The 15,273-nt window shown below is 47.0% G+C and overlaps 1 protein-coding gene across 2 annotated transcripts; it reads left to right on the top strand.

Moving 5' to 3' along the window:
- The first annotated feature begins 2,466 nt into the window (after positions 1-2,466).
- On the top strand, positions 2,467-10,498 carry CKB (creatine kinase B). 2 transcript variants are annotated; one of them, XM_050974969.1, is made up of 8 exons: positions 2,467-2,625; positions 3,498-3,710; positions 4,829-4,983; positions 5,900-6,032; positions 6,921-7,092; positions 8,543-8,666; positions 9,363-9,552; positions 10,133-10,498. In XM_050974969.1, exons 2-8 carry the CDS (start codon positions 3,518-3,520, stop codon positions 10,309-10,311), a joined length of 1,146 nt encoding a protein of 381 aa, XP_050830926.1. In that variant the 5' UTR covers positions 2,467-2,625; positions 3,498-3,517; the 3' UTR covers positions 10,312-10,498. The 2 variants fall into 2 exon arrangements, with proteins under 2 accessions (XP_050830926.1, XP_050830927.1); XM_050974970.1 differs by lacking the exon at positions 3,498-3,710 and adding an exon at positions 4,160-4,347 and having other exon boundaries at positions 2,531-2,625.
- Positions 10,499-15,273: the final 4,775 nt, after the last annotated feature.

Below are 15,273 nucleotides of genomic sequence, written 5' to 3'. Positions count from 1 at the left end.
CACTAGTTAACACCCATCTCCTCTTGCACTTGCACACCACACAACATTTATAATTAAGCCTCTTAGGAAGTTAGCTGCATGGCCCTTGATTAACTTCCCTTAATTCTTCATTGTTAAAGCTCAGTGCAAAGATCTCTGGAGTAGTCAGCCCACCTTTCCAACTGGAAATGTAGCATATAAGTCAGTATTCACTAAGATACCATCCCAGCATGGAAAGTGAGTATTGGTGCCTTTATCAGAGTCTAACAGGCCATACAGGCTTATCCAAAGCCAGTGTTTCCCAGTAGATGAGGCAGATAAGGCAGGTGATCAGAGGCTGTTGACACAGGGCACAGCATCTGTAATTAAGTCACTAGGGAAGCTGGCACAGAATGCTGTGACAAAGATAGGATCCAATTTACACACAGCTTTCAGCAAATCTTTAAATGCTGTCTGAGTAAAATCCAGCCACTTCTGACTTACTGCATGCTAGAAATTTGTCAAATAGTGGTGAGAAGAGGGGGGTAGAGGGTGCATTGTTTGTCAAACGTGTAAATTGGATATATTTTGGTGATTTTGCGTTCCTGACTCTTTCCATGCCACCCAAGTTCTGTGAAAAAGAAGTGTGTGTTTGTGTTGGAAGTGCTGTAATATTTGGCACAGTAAGACTTCTACCTGCTCACCATGACTGGTATTCCCTGTTCTGCAAGACTGGGAGAAAAAGAGCATATGCAATGAAACGGATCCTTGGATTTTGGATCTTGAGGTGACCTTGACTCCACAAATCTCCTGAACAATTAAACTACAGAACAGCTGATTGCTTCTTTGTTTGTGTAGCAATAGATTATGGAATAAGATAAAATGAGCCTTTAGAACCTACCCTGACTGGCTTTTTTTTTTCTTTTTGTAGAGAACACAACCACAAAAATATGCCATAATGTAAGAAAATGAGTTTAGTATATTTCTGTTTCAAATTAAAAATAAAATATTCGTGGTTTACATTAAAAAAAAATAATCCACAATCAGAATTATGTCTGTAGCTGAGGTAATCCAGTACTATTATATTTATATTGTAATTTATTGAGGACTCTAGGTACAATTTTATACTTAAAATCATTTAATACTTGTACAGTCATGCATTATTTGCAACTTCTGAAGCATGAGCATTGTGTGAAATTATTAGTGTGTAGGGGAAGACTTTGTGGGGTTAAAAGTGCAGAGGAGACCAAGAGAGGATTTGTTCTTTGATCCGGAAGCTGAGACCAGACTTGCACAGATGCTGAGCCCTTGGCTTCTCCTGGAGATCTGTATACTCAGCATCTCAGTCTACCAGACCTGGAATAACTCGGAAACCTGGATGGCAGCCAAACACAGCACATTTTTATTTGAAGCAGTCTAGGCTTTTTATTTTGCAATGATTTCATCTAGATGTATATTATTATTTTTAAATCCTAAACAGTTTTGTAAAGTGCACATGCTTCTTGTTGTTAGGGTGAGGGTACTGGTCATGGTGCTGAAAGGATTGTGATGGGGAGTTTCAGGTGATGTCTCCTGACATTCACAGCTCATGTCAAGGAAAGCGACTCTGGAACTCAGATCTGCACTCTCATGGATAAATACACTCTGTTTGGACAGGAGGATAAACATGGGTTCTGCTGTGAGAAACACGTCAGAGAAAGATAAAGATACTATTATGTAAAGGTGAAAGTCAAATCAAGATCCTCATTCACATTGTTAACACTGCAATTTCTGCAAACAGCAGGTTTCTCAGCTGCATCTTTGCTTTGGGACAAACCTGCTCATTCCTACAAAAAGACCAGTGGAAGTTACTATTTTCGTGAATTTCAGGTGAGCTTTAGATGGGTCAGATCCTAGAGTTCCTGTGCCTGTCTTTAGCAGGAAATCACCCTCTCTCCAATAAAAGCTGAAGATTTAAAATTTTTTTTTTGGCACATGACAAGAGCAGAGGATTCACTGCGATTTACACCATCACCGTACTTCCTTTCAACTTAAACTGTAAAATGAGCCCACGGTTTCGCAGGTGCTGGAGGCGAGGCGCAGGTCCTCCCTCTGCAGAACCGGGCTGCCGGGGGCTGGGCGCCACATCCGCAGCCGCCTCAGGGCTTTCTGCCAGCTCGGGGCACTCGCCACTCACAAGGCTCACAGCACGGCCAGTCCGCACGCCACGTAGCCCTTACTTTGGGATGATGCGTTATCAGACCCACGTTTGAAACCCCGACCAAGGTGTTGGCAAAGGTGTGAAGCCTGCAACCAGCCACGCTGGTGGGAGGTGGTATGCCTTGGCACACGAGATGGATTCCTGCCCTCACACCGGCAGTAACGGACGGCGCCGGGGCCACCTCAGCCCCGCGGGAGCGACCCGGAGGGTCCCGACACCCACAACCGATCTCCCCGACGCCGAGCAAAATGGCGGCGAGCGCGGGCCCGGCCGGCAGCGCAACACTCGCCCCGCCCGCCACTGCGCGGCCCAATGGAATGAATGGGCTATAAATAACGGCCAATGGGAGTGCGGGCTTGCACTCTATATAAAAGACGCACGGCGGGGCAGCTGGAGCTTCACTCCCTTTCGGGCGGTGTAGTACGCCGAGCGCCGCGGAGGTTCTTGCTGTAGCTGCGAAGCCCGCGGTAAGTCCCGGGGCAGCCGAGCCGTTCTGCAGCCTTTAAACAAAGGATTTTATTTTTTTTACTTTTTTTCCTTTTTTTTTTTTCTTTTTTCTTTTTTTTTTTTTTTTCTCCCCCGCTGTGTGGGGTGGAGCCGGTCCGGCTGAGGAGGAGCGCGAGGGGCGGCGCGGGGCAGGGGCGCAGCCGGTGCGGGGGGCGCGGGCAGCGGCGCAGGTGCTCGCCGGGCTGGTTGAGCTCTAAGACCAGATTAACCCGGTATTTAGCAGGGTAGTTACATACGCTCACCCCGTCCAGGTCCCCCAAGGGAGCCTTCTGTTGTGTAAGGGCTTGTTGGATGCTGCCCTCCCCTCCCCGGTCGGGGAGCAGCCGGGTGTCCGCGGACGCGGAGGGCGCCGTCGCTCCTCCGGCTCCCCTCGCCCTTCAGCGGCGAGAGGAGGTGCGGCCGCTCACCGAGGGCGCGGCGGTGCCGCCCCGCTCACCTGCCGGCCGGCCCGGGGTCCCGGCGGGGCCGCGCACCCCCCGGCTCGCGGCGGCCCGGCCGCTCCCCCTGCCCCGGAGCCGCGCGCGGGGTCCGCCCGCTGCTGCAACGGCTGCTCCGCGCGACCTTGGGCGCGTCCCCTCACCCGGGCGGCGCCCCCGAGGCGGGAGAGCCTGTGCCCCTGCAGCCGGGATGGTGGGGACGGGGCAAGACTGCTGGAGGTGAAGAACTTTTTTTCTTTCCTCCTTGGCGCTTGTGGAAGGTGGTGTAGCAGCAAAGGTGTGAAGGGCGCGGGTGGAACGTGAGCCAAGGTGACCTTTTGGGTGCCTGGCGTTCCCCCGGGCGGTCCGGAGGCTGCCAAACCCCCAGTGATAGGCTTCCCGTCTTTCTCCCCTAGTGACTGCGGTAGGGTCAGCCATGCCCTTCTCAAACAGCCACAACCTCCTGAAGATGAAGTACAAGCCTGAGGAGGAGTACCCTGACCTGAAAGCTCACAACAATCACATGGCTAAGGTGCTGACCCCGGACCTGTACAAGAAATTGAGGGATAAACAGACTCCCAGTGGATTTACCCTGGATGATTGTATCCAGACTGGGGTTGACAACCCAGGTAATGGGATCGTTAGGTCTGCATAATGATCTGTTCTCCCTCCTGACTGGAAGTGCTTCTTGACAGTGCTTGAGAACCCAAAGTTCTCAAGCTACTGAGGGACAAATCTAAAGCATTGAGAGACTGCTCTAAAGGCATGGCTCTGTTGGGAGGCCATGTTTCCATCAAGCTATGTTTCATGCTGTGATCTGACATACCAATTCCCAGACACTTCAATTATGTAACTGCTCTGCTAAATACTTTCAATCTGGAGAGAAAAAAAAAAAGTCAAACCAAATGCATTCTAATTATAACTCATCAGAGGAGGGGGGGGAAAAATGTCAGTTTACCTGGCTGTCTTGGTCTCTTCCTATTCTAAACTGGTTACATGATGTTTTCTAGCACTTCTATGAAAAAGGGGGAGCAGATGTGTTTACATGTTAACATTACAGTATTTATTTTTACTCTAGCAATATCAAAATGGCCCAACTAAATAATCAGAGACTGCCTCCTGATGAGGAGTATCCGGACCTGAGCAGCCACAACAACCACATGGCCAAAGTTCTAACCCTGGATTTATACGAGAAACTGAGAGACAGAGTCACGCCCAGTGGCTTCACCCTGGATGATGTCATTCAGACTGGGGTTGATAATCCTGGTAAAATGCATTGAGAATATTCCATGTGAACCAGCTGAAGTAACTGGTGCTTTTGAATATGGTGACTTAAAACTAATCTTGTGGAGGTGGCATTTATGAGCAGACTACAGAATTGTAGCTCTGTAGCAGAAGGAGCAAAAAGCAAAGCGTGCTTGCTTGCAGCAAAGCATGATTGTTTAGATATTAAGTTCTATGCAGTGATCTAAATTAGCTAGTCAGATTAGATGTGCTGTGCAAATTTGTCCTAAACCAAGCTTGACAAATGAGCCTGGTTTAATTACAATAGCTATGGGTTTCCATAGCACTGCATTTGATGAATTGGATAAAGTGTAAAATGTAGGGTCTCTCCAGATGTTTCTATGTAAGAATGAACTTCTAAGTGACTAGACTTGCCACTAAAGAACTTGACTGGTTAGTGCTGCACTGGAGTACAGCCAAATGTCACCCAAACTTAGCTCTTCTGACTTTATTACCACTCCAGGCCATCCCTTCATAATGACAGTAGGATGTGTGGCTGGTGATGAAGAATCCTATGAAGTGTTCAAGGAGCTCTTTGATCCAGTTATTGAAGACAGGCATGGTGGCTACAAACCAAGTGATCAGCACAAGACTGACCTGAATGCTGATAACCTGCAGGTATAAAGTTTTGATCAGTTACACATTATTGGTCTGAGGACTGTAAAGTTGTTGGCAGCTGCTGCTAAGCTGGTTGCTCAGGCTCTGTCCCCTTGCTTCCACCAAGCATGGACACTTGGGCTGTGAGTCTGGTTCAATCAGCCTGAAGAGGTTGCTGCTGTGGGAAGTCAGTGGCTGAGCAGCTTGTGTGCAGCAGGAGCTTTTTTCAGGTGCTGCTGCAGGGTGGGTTGTGCCAAACACCTTTAGTGTGTGTTTCTGTGAGCTGTGGGCTCTAACAGTCAACCTAAACAACACTGTCCTGGAAGTCAAGGACTATCATAAAATTTAAACATTTTCTTCTGTCTGATCTTGGATATTAATTACCAGCTGATGGTGTCATGCTATTGAATAAATATTTTTATGGCTAGGTGTAAGGATTCTTAATCATTTTATGGATTTTAAATGTTACGGTAAACTAAACTCTGGGAGTTCCTAACTCCATATTGATTTGCTAGCTATAAATCCTATTGAAAATAAAGAGACTTGGGAGCACAGTAAGGAATAATTGGGAGCACAGTAAGGAATAATTCTCATTCCTAAAGAAGGTTTTGCCTCATGTTGATATCTCTAGATTGCAAATCTGTAAGGGATAAGAGTAGTCCAGACCACAGTCTGAAATGGACATGGAACTGATGTTCTGGTCATATCCCTGTCTTCTAGGACTACTTAGTAGCTGTAGCCTCGACCTCAGAGCAAGAGTTGTGTTACACAGGTACTTGATGTGATGCTGAAGAAAATAGCCCTGAAGTGAGGCACTGGCTTACAGGCCAGGGAGTCAGTGCCTCAGGTGTAAAGTGCATTCTTACATGCATGGGGGCTATGTGTGTTTAGATACCTTGGTAACAGGGTTGTACTTGCTGGTTTCCTAACCTTGCAGGGAGGTGATGACCTGGATGCCAATTACGTGCTCAGTTCCCGTGTCAGAACTGGCAGGAGCATCCGTGGGTTCTGCCTTCCCCCGCACTGCAGTCGAGGAGAGAGGCGGGCGATCGAGAAGCTCTCTGTTGAAGGTAAGGTGAGAACTGGGGACACTGTTCTGTCCTTTGTGCAAGAGGTGTTCTTTGCAGTTTGAAAATGGAGGCACTTGGCAAAAGGTGCCTCCCTGGAGACTTAGTCTGAACATGGAGCTTTCCCTGGAAAAGGCTCATTGCTTTAGAGCTGTCTCAGCATTGCAGCTTGTAGCTGAGAGCAAGAGCACATGGCAGAGGGAAGTTGGAGTGCATTAAAGTTGACCTCTGCTGATCTCAAAAGCTTCTGTCTGTGTGTGTGTGGGGAAAGAGGTTGGTTCATCAGGGCTCAAACCTGAAATGTAACAGGTATGTAGCAACTACAGGGTTTGAGTCATGGGGTGCAGTGTTTTGTGGCTGAATTTAATTGACTTTCATTAATAGTCAGCTTGCTTAGAGATATAGTCTTGTTCCAAATCTGCAGCTGACTAGAATAAGCGCAGGTTTTCAGTGAAGCTCTTCAGTGGTTGTTTTTTTTTTTTTTTTCTATTGCCTTCCAGTGCCCAAGGTGCAGTTCTGGAGGCTGAGAGTGTAGTTGTTTCAAAACCTTTCAAGGGCAGGGTAACAGTCCTTGACTAGAATAATACTGCTTGTTATATTCATAACCTTGGTTCTCCTTGGAAGAAAAGCAGTCTCCATTTGTAGAGTTCAGCAGTAATGATTCTATACTGCATGTAAGGGAACAAAGGCTACTTGTCTAAGCCTGGAAGGTGCAGACAAATCATCTGATACTGCCTCAGGTTCTGCCACAAGGTCATTGCCGTTGAGATGAAAGCAAGGGAGGAACCAGACCCAGCAGATGAAACATTGCCATACTTTGTGTGTGGTCTCCAAAGTGCTGGGAAAGTGTAGACCCTTCAGTCCCATTCTAAAATAATCTCTCTCTTTCAGCTCTGGGTAGTCTGGACGGTGATCTCAAGGGGAAGTACTATGCTCTGAGGAACATGACTGATGCAGAGCAGCAGCAGCTGATTGATGACCACTTCTTGTTTGACAAGCCAGTTTCTCCTCTTCTGTTGGCATCTGGGATGGCACGAGACTGGCCTGATGCCAGGGGTATCTGGTGAGTATGTCTGTGAGGAAGCAGTCATAGAATTTAAAGTCTTGCTGTTTTGGTGCTGACTTGTACTGTTGGGAAAAGTAGTAGCTTCTCACCTTATATTACTGTATTTGATGAGAAACTTCTACAGAGAACTTGCAGTTAACCAGCAAAATTTGGACAAGTGTTCTTATGCTGGTAAGAACAAGCCAGCTTGGTTAGCCCAGAACCAGAGCCTGCATGGGTTAGTGAGCTACCATGCAAAAACTGAATCAGCTTGTGGAAGTAGATCACTTGTAAAGGAGCAGATGTGCCATTACAGTCGGCTCTTCCCACAAGAGTTAACTTGTGGTACAAACCATGGCATTGTCTTAGCTCAGGGTTGATCCTGGATACATAGTTACTGCCTTGTAGTCTCTTCACTTCTGCTTGCAGAAACTCAGTGGTGCTGGACTGGTATGACTTTATCTGTGCTAGTGATGAGATCTCCCCCCTGTCCCCAGAGACTCGGTGACAGGAATTGACTGATGCAGAGGTGTGGAATAGAAGGATTCTGCTTGTTTTAAATGTAGGTCACCTACATAAAACTGCATCTCGGGAGCTTCTGCAGCATAATTAACTTGCTCCCTTGTAAGGTAAGGGCTAGGTTTTTATCAACCATGCTCCAATCTTATTACTGCAGCTGTTTCAGTACAACCCAGAGGAAGCACGCTTTGTTTCTGTAGGTCACCTTTAAGATTGCATCATCTACCTGCAGATTGCCAGCACCAGATAGCGCTGTCATCTGAGCATGACTAATCTACAGACTTGAAGTGTGTAATGTCTTAGTGTTGTCTGCATAAATAACTTTCCTCAGGTACTAGCTAATTTTTGATCCTAATCAAGTTCAGAAATTACTAGCCAGATAAACATGGATGATAGTACTTGCTGTCAGCTGCAAGCTGGGGCAGGAGGAGCCCATTGTTCAGAGGATTTTTATATAGCATCTCTGAAGAGCCCTGATCTAAAATTCATAGTGAATGTAAGGTACAAAGTGCAGTTTGACATAGCCTGACAAAATACTACTAAAAAGGCTTGTTATACATAGTGTCATTATGAACATTATTGTACAGGACTCCCTCAAAGTCTGTTGGTCACCTTTCTGCAAATTGCTGAGCAGAAATACCTTAATTTGTAAGCTGGAGCCATAACTAAGCTAGGGGGATGTGAGGTTGTTTTAGATTTTGATACTGTAAGACTGGTAATGCCATGTTATTACTCACTCTATAAAGACCAATTCAAATGACCTCTTGAAAAGAGCAGGGTAGCAACTACCAGCTTAACTCAGGTCCTGTGTGGGCAAAAGAAGGAAGATCAATCTTTTTGAAGCAGCTAACTGAGTATCTTGAACTAAAAACTGCAGTGATGAGCAATTTGGGGCCATCTTCAAAATGTGAGGTGGGCAAGACAGCAAACTGATTGCTTTGTCTCCTAGGCACAATGATAACAAGACTTTCCTTGTTTGGATCAATGAGGAGGATCACCTTAGAGTTATTTCCATGCAGAAAGGTGGCAACATGAAGGAAGTATTCAGCCGCTTCTGTACTGGACTAACAAAGGTAAATCACTGTTGTCTGGGCTGTGTGTTCAAATGGCACATGGTTCTCTGGTTAGAGCTGAGAACGCAGTTTTCAAGCCCTCTCTGGAGTCCTCCATGGTCGTGTTTCATAGCCTGGATCTCTGAGAACACCCTGATGAGATCCAGAGCTGTGAGGGCTCCAAAACAGGTGCTTTGGCAAAAAGCCGTGTAGCTGTGTAATCTAGAATGTTTGCTTGATGTGGTAGCATTCTTACCCAAATGTCTTAACTGTATTTTAAAGAAATTCTACATAATTCTCTAAAGCTTTGAAACACCATGGGGAGGAGGAGAAATTGCTTGAATGTGCATGGGCAAAGCTGGACACAAGTTCTCTGTTTCTAGTCTCGATACGAGCTTGAGCTTTACCAGCCCCTTCCCTGATCCTAAGGGATGTGCCAGCTTGACATGCATGAAATCCAGCTTCCCAACAGATAGTGACATAAGGAGTGTAACTTTTAAACTTAGCCTGTCTCACTGCTAGGAGCAAGATGAAGGCCTTAAAAGTGCCCTGTTGGTGGCCATTTTTTCCATAGGGAGGAGGCTTATGTGGCTGAAATAACTGTTCTGAGTGTTGTGGCTGTTGCTGAGTGACTGAAGCTGCAAGTGAGCACCAATGGATGTTCTACAATCTTAAGGTAGAGATCAATCTCTAAACATGCATTCTTTCTATTTATAGATAGAAAGTCTCTTCAAGGCCAAAAACTATGAGTTCATGTGGAATCCACACTTGGGCTACATCCTGACCTGCCCATCCAACCTTGGAACAGGGCTCCGTGCTGGTGTGCACATCAAGCTCCCACACCTTGGGAAACATGAGAAATTTGGGGAAGTCCTCAAGAGACTTCGGCTGCAGAAACGAGGCACAGGTGAGAGTTGATAACACTGATGGGCTGAGTCAGTCTGCCTTTAGACAGCAGCAAATGCCTGGTTATGGCCAGAGCCGTCTCTTGGTTCACACTCTCAGTGCCTGTCCCACCATCAAAAAAAAAACCTTGTAAAGCACATGGAGAGAAAAGAGTTTTCAAATTGTATAGTGGAGGATTTGAGGATGCATACTTAGTATGTACTTTGTCTGGCTATCTAGTTAATGTCCTGTTTGTCATTTGAGCACCAGATAAGGTGGACCTGGGGACAGCTGTTCCTGTTCATAAGCAAGGGTGGGAATCCTAGTTAAACCTATGTCTGGGAGATGGCTCCAGCGGGTACTTGTGACCTCAGGTTAGATGGCTCAGGGGTCAGAAGAATAAAGAGCTGGCCTAATTGCATGTTCTGTGGTTCATATTGGCAGTCACACATGGCTTTATCTTCCTGCATGTAGGATGAGGCACCAGTGGCAGCTTGTAGAGAATGGTCCTGCTGTGTCCCTGCCTCAAGCTAGTGAGGGAAGAAAGGCAGACTCACCTGCTCTGGCTGAGGTCAATGTTGTAACTGAATCTCTTGCTGCAGGTGGTGTGGACACAGCTGCTGTTGGAGGAGTGTTTGATGTCTCCAATGCTGATCGTCTCGGCTTCTCTGAGGTGGAGCTGGTGCAGATGGTGGTCGATGGAGTGAAGCTTCTCATTGAAATGGAGAAACGCCTTGAAAAAGGCCAGTCCATTGATGACCTCATGCCAGCTCAGAAATAAAGCACTTTATTCTCATGCTTCCTAACTTATTGGATGAATAATAAAATGTCACTCCAATTCAAACCCTTGGGGTCAGAGCCCACTTAGTTACACTGTAGAGAAGTCTTCCATCCATCTGTGTTAGAGTTTATTTTTTTGATGGTTGAGATGTTGCTGAAAATGAAATAAACTGTTGTTTGGCCTGAGATGTCTTAGATATGTTAACTGAATGTCTTTGAGATTTAAGTGACTTGGTTTTCATACTTATGCTAGATCTGGTTTTGTGTGCAAACACATCTTCCTAGGTGTGCTGCTGCAGACCAGCTGAGTTGAAATGTTAAAGCAGTTTCAGAAGTTGAACCTCTTAACTTGATTGTAGTTGCTGTAAATTTGAGAACTAATGTTAAACATGAGTCACTGCAAACATGCCCTACCTCCAAGGCTTTGACTTGTGCATCTGCTCATGCCAACTGTAAACTCTCATTAGCCTGAGTACTGCAAGCCAGGTGGGTTCCTGCCAGGGAGGGGAAATAGGGCTGGGTGCAGAGAGCTGCTACTCTCCTCAGCTGGGCCCTTAGGGGGTGCAGGGCAAGGCTCTGAGGTCGGACTCCAGCCCATGGTATTAGTGACCCTGAGCTGCTTTGTGGGGAGGAGCAGGTCTTCAACCTAGCTAGTGTAAACAACCCGTTGCTCTTTTGATTATAAGGGGTGAGGTGAAACCGAGATTAATTCAGCCCATGCTTCTCAAGTGATTTCATCTTAGCCAGGGCAGAGATGGGAGCTGGAAGCTGCCACTTATAGGAAAATACCAGCTAATGAGCTTTAGTCAGCTGACTCTTGTTGGCCCCAACACCCGTTACCCCATGAACCTAAAACTGAGCAGTATAGTTAATTCAAACATGCTAAATATTTTTTTCCAAACTGGGCCTGGCTTGCAAGCTCAGGTAGTTCTCTGGGTATGAGCTCAAGATTGCATCAAGTAGGTCTGTTCTCCAGAATGGCTGTACATGTGTGCTTGCTGTGTGGAAGCATCAAGTTATTAACATACAGGAGCAGCATTTCCCACAGGTATTGCTAACTGGGAGCATCAGACCCTTGGGAAGAGCAGCCTTTGGTGCTCATGCAGATGCACCTGCTCAACAGCTCTACCCACTGCTAAAACACAGCTTTGATGGAGGGAGCGTGACGAGAGGTTGATGCAGAGCTCCTTGGCGTGCAGCTTTATATAGGTTTGTGTAGATAACAAGCTTTCTTTTGTAAAAGCTGTGATATTTCTAAGGCTGTGATTGCAGGCTGTCATTTAGCTGAAGAGATGATTCCAGCTGGGGTAAGCTAATTTAATTTTGGTAAGAAAAGGCTGAGTGAACGTTTCAGATAAGATTTTTTTTTTCTTTTAATACGGCTTTGTATGTGTTTCAAAGTTAATTGGGTGGGGAAGAGGAGATCATATGTAAGAGTTTTGTACTGTACTGGGTGTTCCTGTATTTGAGTTAATCAGCACAGGAGTTTTCTGTATGAAGCTTGTGAGAGCAGGGAAAAGAAAATGGTGCAAGAGACAACCGGTTGGTTCTGTATATTCTTTAGATCTCCCATGCTGTGCTTCATGTCACTGTTCACAGACGCTTGGCAAATAGCTGGTTTTGCTTCTTGTAATCAGAGAGTGTTCATTTAGTGGTGCCTCTCCTCAACACAGCGTCGTTACTGCGCTCACAGCAATTACCTAATGAAAGGAGTTGCCTGAAAACTTGTCTATTTTTTTCTAGCTATATCAGCTGGACTAATAAAAACATTTCTCTCTCTATGCATCTTGTTTCTCCTATTTTCTTAACCCTTCAGAGCTGTTACATTTGTCTGCTTTCAGCCCCTGAGTCCCTGCAGTCTGAGACAGCACCTGTAGCTGGCTAAACAATTGTGCTCAAAGCAGCAAGCCAGTCTTTAATGCCTGCATCAAACTAGAAAATACTTCTTTTTAATTGGTTTTCTTTCCCACGCACTACCTTTGCTGTGTTCCCTCGTGTTGCTGCCATGCGACCGTGCCTTTGTTTCAGCTTGTACAAAGCAATTGCAAGTATTTCAGAGAAAGAATGTGTCCTGGCAAAAGGTGAATACTGTGACCAACCCCAGGTGGGACTTTCTAAAATCCTCTGATCAAGAGAGACATTAAAGCTCCTGCCCCCTCGCCTTAAAAGCTTTGGTTTGGTCTCTGGCATTACTCACCCTTGTGCCCTGGGTGCCCATCATGGATTGTGTGGAGCAGCCACTTGTTTGTTTGTACTCTGGGCACTCAAAATGGTGCCAGCTGCTGGCAGGCTGCCATGGGACAGGAGAGGAGAGGAAGGTTATCAGTCAGTGCTGTGCTTTATCCAGGGAACTGCATTAACCACCTGTGTCCCATAGCTTTTGTAAAGGAGCTGTGCAGCTCCTGCTCTCATCACACCCCACAGCGATGGCAGTGTCCTCACCAGGCCTGGAGTGGGGACTGCTGTGTTGGTTCCAGCAGTGCTGGGGAGGAGAGGGGCCAGGAGCCCTTTGGGCTTTCCTGTGATATTACAGCTGAGCTTTTCTCCCCTATAGGCTGGGGAACAGGGATGGTTGCTGCCATCCTGCTGCTGCAGGGCAGCCCCTCGTGTTGTCCTGTTTCACTGCCCCTGCTCTCCCAGGCTGGCACGTTGTCCCTTGGGTGCTGTGAGACATGCACCACTTTTATAATGTTCTAAAGAGAAATTTCTGTTTGTCATTACATTTTCCTTCTGTTTCTGCTTCCCTCAGGGAGCAGCTGCCCAGCCCTGGCTGGTGTGGTGCCAAGCCTTGCCTCTGGACACGTGTGGCACAGGCAGCGCGCTGCCTGCTGGCACCCCAGAGTCCTTGCTCAAGAAATCAATCTGTTTGGGAAACCATTTGCCTCTCATGTTACACTCACTGGCAGCTTAAATGCTCCTTATCCCACTTCCGTGCTATCTACTGGAAAATGATTCATGGTGTCTCACCCTCTTGTGGACTCAGCGCCACAGCAGGGCCCTGGTGGGGGAGGCTCCCAGCCCTCAGAGCAGTGCTCAGGCTCCCTGCGTGCTCCCCATGCCTCCAGCCAGGCCAGGGACAGGGTGGATGCTTCCCAAGCAGCTCCAGCTGCTCCAGGGAGGCTCCTGCTTCTCGGTACAATGTGGCCCAACCGTGTTCCTCCTCTCTCACAAAAATAAGGGATGGAGCAAGGTGGTTTTACCTGCTGGATGCCTGGTGAGTGCTCTGCCTGGGGCACAGGAGGCTCCTGCTCCAGTCCGGCTCTCCGCAGAGGATTCCTGCTCATCCCCAACCGCAGCCTAGGGCAGGGCAATGCTTTCTTCCAGCTTTCCATTTTGCTCAGCATCCATGGCTAGGCCAAGAAGGAAAAGGAAGGTGCTATTGCCTAATGTATCCAGCACTCACCTGGGAGGGTTTAGGCTCCAGCCTGTCCTCAGATGAACATTACCATATTTTTACGCAACATGGAATAACTTGAGCAGAAGACTTTGAGTGATCTTTGTTCTTTTCTCCACCCACCCACCCACACACAAAAAATGTGGTAGTGTGGTAGGCAAGGCACTCTTCTGAGGATGGAGATGGCATCACAGGCTTTTCATCTCCTGTTTGCTTTGCTTTTCCCCTGGGGAAGCAGCAGGCCAGCAGGCTCCTTTGGCTGCTCCACATTCCTCTGGCTAGTCTGCCTTCCCTCCTCCTAAAAAAACATACTTACAAAGCTGGAAATAGCCTGAGTGACATTTTCTCCACCTCTCCTCCAGTGGGGCAGGGCACTTCCCCACCATCATGGGGCTTTGTTGGGCTTTATTTGTCTGCAGTGGAGGGGAGCCCAGCCTATCCATGGAGAACACCCCACAGCACAAGACGGGGAGTTAATCACAGCTGGGCTTCTTGCATTTCTTGACCCTCTTCCCCTGGTTATGACACTTTAGATTTATTTTCTGTCACAGAAATCACAGAAGCCCCAGACCAGCTGCTGTTGAAGGCCCATATGGGCCACTTGCCCTGGACTCCCAGTCCCTGAGCACCTCACTGGCCACGAGTCACTGGCCAGAGGCAAGGGCTGCCCAAGGTGTCAGTTCTGAACCACTGGGCTTCCCCCACCTTTTGAAACACCATCTGGGCAGGTTTTTTTGTCCAAATGCTGCACAGAGCCAGGCTGAGTGTGCCAGGTGAGAAGTAGTACCTGCTACACCCACAGTGTGAGTCTGGTGATCAAATTGGCAGCCTGGGATTGACAATTAGCAGGGAAATTCTGCAGTATCAGACAGGGTAAAAATAAACTCAGATGCATCCAAACCTACCAAAGATTTTTGTTTTTCTCCTTCAGCCAGTGAGTAAGACTCTGAGATACCATTTATATATATATACACACATATATATGAATTAAACTTTTAAAAGGGCAGAATGCCTCATGTTCAACACCCAGGAAAATGGGTAGAAAAATGTTAACGTTGAAGTTTTTAATGAATGTGAAAAGTTCAGCTAAAAATATACAAGAATGGGCAACCCTGAGCTTTCTTCAATGCAATTTCAGAATAAAACCAAAACTGAAGTTTAATTTACCATATACTTGCAAGCTCCAGATCTTTGCAAAGACCTCACTTTTCCTTGTGCAGGTGGGTGTGAGGTTTGGCTGACAGCTGCAGTCTGGTTGCTTTTTCCACATCCATTATTGATGACCAGGGAGGGAAACTGAGAATAACCTGGAAGACCTTGGAAGTGTCAGCAGCAGTGCCTTATTGTGATGGTGTTTGGTGGTAGCACTCAAGCACAGCAAAGCTTTCCTGGATTACATGGGAAAGAGTGAGACTGGAAAATTACTGAATTAACTCACCTGAAACCCCATGCCTGGTCCAGCAGAGCAGTGAGCACATTGACCAAGGGCAGGTTTGCTGGGCTGTGGATAGTGTCTGTTTGCAGTTCAAATGTACTGCACATCCAAACTGCAGTGAAGCTGGAGGGTTC

This window comes from Serinus canaria, chromosome 5, assembly GCF_022539315.1.
Source record: "Serinus canaria isolate serCan28SL12 chromosome 5, serCan2020, whole genome shotgun sequence".
Classification (NCBI taxonomy): domain Eukaryota; kingdom Metazoa; phylum Chordata; class Aves; order Passeriformes; family Fringillidae; genus Serinus; species Serinus canaria.
The sequence above is the reverse complement of the archived record's forward strand: the minus strand, read 5'-3'. Positions and strand labels throughout refer to the sequence as shown.

Coding starts and splice junctions, on each gene's coding strand:
- CKB (XM_050974969.1), top strand. CDS start 3,518: ATGCCCTTCTCAAACAGCCACAACCTCCTGAAGATGAAGTACAAGCCT. Junction 7,093..8,542: donor CCTGATGCCAGGGGTATCTG/GTGAGTATGTCT, acceptor TTTGTCTCCTAG/GCACAATGATAACAAGACTT. Junction 9,553..10,132: donor GCTGCAGAAACGAGGCACAG/GTGAGAGTTGAT, acceptor CTCTTGCTGCAG/GTGGTGTGGACACAGCTGCT.